The sequence below is a fragment of the Tupaia chinensis genome, unplaced genomic scaffold (genome assembly GCF_000334495.1).
Source record: "Tupaia chinensis unplaced genomic scaffold, TupChi_1.0 Scaffold000104_1, whole genome shotgun sequence".
Classification (NCBI taxonomy): domain Eukaryota; kingdom Metazoa; phylum Chordata; class Mammalia; order Scandentia; family Tupaiidae; genus Tupaia; species Tupaia belangeri.
The window spans coordinates 2820184-2824573 of NW_006159568.1; the positions used below are offsets into that span (position 1 = coordinate 2820184).

The following is a 4390-nucleotide window of genomic DNA, read 5'->3' on the forward strand; positions in this document are numbered from 1 at the left end:
GAAAGAGGAGAGGCACCAGATATATATTCTCCAGGCCTTTTAGAAAACACAGAGTTTTTCCTTTGGCAATATATATGTGAATCTACAAGAAAGGTGATATTTAAGACATTAAGGGAATGGGTACTGTTCAAAAAGGAATGCCCCACAAATGTTACCATGGCAAAACTGTAAGAGTCTACAATGTCACCCAACATTGGCATTGTTGTGAACAAACAAGTTAAGGGAAAGATTCTTGCCAAGAGAATGAATGTGTATATTGAGCATATTAAACATTCTAAGAGCAGAGATAGCTTCCTAAAACGTGTGAAGGAAAATGATCAGAAATAGAAGGAAGACAAAGAGAAAGGTACCTGGGTTCAACTAAAGCACCAGCCTGCTCCACCCAGAGAAGCACACTTTGTGAGAGCCAATGGAAAGGGGCCTGAGCTACTGAAACTTATTCCCTCTGAATTCATGGCATGATGGATGTTAAAAATAAACTAATCTGTGGTCTATATAAAAAAAAAAAAGGAAAGATAACAAGCTTTCTTTTCAATATATGAAATCTGAACAGTAAGATACCCAAATGGAAATATTCTGTAAGGTGTACATGGGGAACTTGAATTCAAGAAAATGGGTAAGAAAAAATGGTGCCAGAGCCAGCGGGTGGCATGGTGGTTAAGGCACTGGATCCCTAGGTGGTCTAACGCGACTCAAGTCCCAGACCTGGCACCTTGAAAGTCATGCTGGGTACGTGTGTCATATGTGCCCAAAATCTCAGGCAAAGAATGAAAGAGAAGAGACTATAGCATGACCATGCCCCCGAGGGGTGATTTCTCACTCTCCCTCTCACTATCTCTTTCTAGAGAATATACACAGCCTATGGCAAAAACCTTGGTGGGGGGAGCCAACTGGATCAACAGGAACACAGAAGTGATTAATGAAACTAGGTTTGATCTCAGGGGAGGGCAATTTAGAGAAAGACTAGGTTAACTGTTTGTTTTGACCTTCCATAATGCTATACCTAACCTGGGATCATTTGGTTTCTGTCATTGTGCTCCAGACTGCCCAGGTATTACTTTAAAGAGTTACAGAAGGCTTCAAACCGAGTTTATAAAAAGTTCCTATTAATTTAGACTGAATACTACTGCTAAGTAATTCTTTTATTCTCTTATTGTTGACTCCTTAGCACACTAATTTCCAACCTAACTTCAGACTCCCAGAGAGCTGTAGAATTAGGTACTGCAATGGGTACCCAGATGGCATGCGTTATATAAAGACTATCTCCTACATATGTGTCTTAACACTACTCGAATCAATGGTATGGTTAATAAAATACAAAGTTATGCAAGAGAGGATTGAATAGTTACTTTTTGCTAATCTATATTTTCTCAAGTAATGAAAAAACTACAATCTTCTCCCACAAATTTTCTTGAAGTTAAAGGGGTTGACAAACTACTAGGAACCACTGCCTGAGAGTATTTCCCACAGCACTGAAATATCCTTTAATCCCACTAAACTTCTAAGTATCCTCTGCCCACTTCTACTTTCACTTTCATTTTCCCAAGAAAATCAAACACATCCTTATATGTTCTCTCATCAACTTCAATCCATTTAAATTTATTCTTTCTTCTCTACATCTAAAAATAGTCAATGATATAGCAATTAATAACATTTCTCTTCCTTTTTAAGACCAATTCAAGAACGCAGACACCTGATCCCACCTCCTACGTGGCTCTCTAACCCAATCCACCAAGTTTCATCCCTTCTACCTAAAAAAATTATTAGATTCCCCTTATTCAGACAAATTTTTATTTGATTTTACTCTATGTTTTAACTACTATTCTCTTTGTGCTTCCTTTTTTCAAATTCTCAGCATCAGCAACCATAGTATGAATCAAACAGCTGTTTTTGTAAATAAGATTTTATTGAAATAACCACCCAAATGCTATAGGTATTATAGGTATTAGCTAAGGCTCATAAGGGCAAAGTAGAATAGTTAAGCAATCCTATGGACTGGAAGTCCAAAATGTTTCTATCTGGCTCCCTAAAATGAAGCTTGCCAATCTCTGGGGCTCCAACCGTGATCTACATCCAATGTCATTTCCTCTGAGGACAGCAGAGTGGTTCTGCAGCAGCAATAAAGTACATCATGAGTAAAAGAGTATTTCTAGACTGCTAGTGTAAAAACAGTATGTTGATCAGATATAAAACATGACCATTTAGGAAACTACTGCAAGAGACTAGGCACTAAGGATAAAGCAAGGGAAATGAAGAGATTTTTTTTAAAAGAGCATTCAGGCTAGATGACTACATGTGACAGAGACAGCTAAATCTGAAATCTTAATCCTTGATGATACAGCTCTCAATATTTACATTCTCTCCTACAATCTACCCTAGAGTTCTTCATATCCTTCTCTCTTAATGACTATGGAATGTCTAAAATATTTTTTAAATTATTTTATTAACTTTACTTTATTTGTTTTTTAATTTGACCAGAGAAGGACAGAGAGAGAGAGAGAAAGAGAGAGACGGGAAGTGAGAAAGCAAGCTGTCAGGTCTGGGACTCAAACCACAGTTGGTCATGTGGGAGTCCAGCACCCACCAAGCCACCTGCTGGCCCCAAGGAATATCTAAAAATCGATACTAATTCCATATCGTCTCTGTACCATGCTTGCTCCCCAGTAAGCAAAACACTTAGGAAGAGGTAGGCCCAACAGAGCGGCCAAATGAGAGCATAAGGGCAATGTCAGAGGTAGATAGACTACTTACCTGTAATGCCAAGCAGACAGAGAGGGGAACTAAGATTTCAGGTCCACAAATGGCTCTAGCCAAACAGGAAGACGCAGCTATGAATCTGTTTACAGCAGAAGCAGAGTGTCTTTGATACTGTGACATACTCTTTCTGATGTTCAAATAGACCACCATTAGAGTAGCCACTGGTAAAAGAGTCTCAAGAGAAAGAAGACAAAACAGAAGACCAAAAAGTGAGAAATTAAGGGGAGCAGACCCTATTGGTCTTTTTTCAAGGAAAAGCAGTTCTCCTTTATTAAAGATGATACTACTTTCCAAAATGGCCAATGCGATACTAACCTTCAGTAACAGAGTTTTCACATCCCACAAGGTTGAGAAGGATATCATCATCATTGTCATCTACTTCGCATCCCAGCAGCATCCAGCTTTCCACATGATCACTGTCCGAAACCGTGCTCTCTTCCTCTTCACTTGAACTGACTTCTATAACCATGACCTCTTGGATTACACCTGATCTAGCTTTAGGTTCAGGGTTTTTCATGCCTCCCTTGCATTTCTTAACTGATTCCGAACGAAGAAAAGCAGGATGATCTTGGGTCTTTCCTTGTGCTTGCATTCTAATATTCTTTTTTTTACATCTATAAATACTATCTTCATCAGACAAACTGATAACCTCTGACCCATCTGATAGCTGGATAACCTCAGTATCTGAGAGGACAATTAAGTTCTGATTTGGTTTACTACTCGATGCTTTGGCATTCTCAGAGTTCTTTTCTTCATGTTCTTCCTCCCTGACGGCATTACCACATTCTTGGGCATAATGAACTTGACTGTAGAGCTGAAATTCCACCTCACTATCCACACTCAGTTCACTAGATGACTCTTCCCGATAAAGGTCATCTTCATATGCTTCTATAGTCTCGAAGCCACCAAACATCATGAAGTCAGTAACCTTGCCGCTGTGAAAGAGAAAGTCACAAAGAAGATGTACTTTGAAAGCTCCCATTATGGTTGTCTAGCACACAGTATCACCCCTTAAAGCCAACTTCAGAGCCACCATCTTTCTCATACATGTTAAAATACATTTTTCTCTTCAAGTATCTGTTTCCCAAGAACTTCTTAATACTTATGATCTGCTCTAATAATGTCCACCCTCTCAAATGGGAATTATTACCACCAAATGATTTGTAATTATTAATGGAAATATTTTATTTCACAGGTACACTGGGAAGGAAAAACAGGCTGAGATCCACAGCTTGACACCAAATACCTGTTCATCTTTTCCTTGGTTCTGGTTCTGCATCATATCTTTTCAAATATATTTATTCAAGGATCTTTCTTTACCATGACTAAATTGATTCATATTTACCATTTGGGAATAGATGTTTCTTTTCAATTAAAAAAATTCATCTCGGCACCAGCAGGTGGCACGATGGTTAAGGTGCTGGACTCCCACGTGGCCGACCACAGTTTGGATCCCAGACCTGGTGGTTTGAATTCAATGCCAGGCGCGTGTGCATGCATGCCCATGATTCTGGGAAGAGAGGGAATTGTGGTGTTGCCATCACCTCTAGGGGGTAATTTCTCACTTTCCCTCTCACAGTCTCTCTCCAGAGAGCCCACGCACCCTATGGCACAAACCTGAAAAAAAAAAAAA

At 39.3% G+C, this 4390-nt stretch overlaps 1 protein-coding gene across 3 annotated transcripts in view; it reads right to left on the reverse strand.

Annotated features, from left to right (window-relative positions):
- The window catches only part of ZCCHC7 (zinc finger CCHC-type containing 7), a 253537-nt gene that overhangs the window by 243600 nt on the left and 5547 nt on the right, over positions 1 to 4390 (reverse strand). For 2 of the 3 annotated variants that reach the window (XM_006143744.3, XM_006143745.3), the window contains exon 2: positions 3073 to 3692. In XM_006143744.3, coding sequence (XP_006143806.1) covers positions 3073 to 3673 — 601 coding nt within the window. In that variant the 5' untranslated portion in view covers positions 3674 to 3692. Of the gene's footprint in view, positions 1 to 3072; positions 3693 to 4102; positions 4193 to 4390 lie in introns of those variants that run through there. The other variant, XM_027770031.1, reaches the window with a different exon arrangement.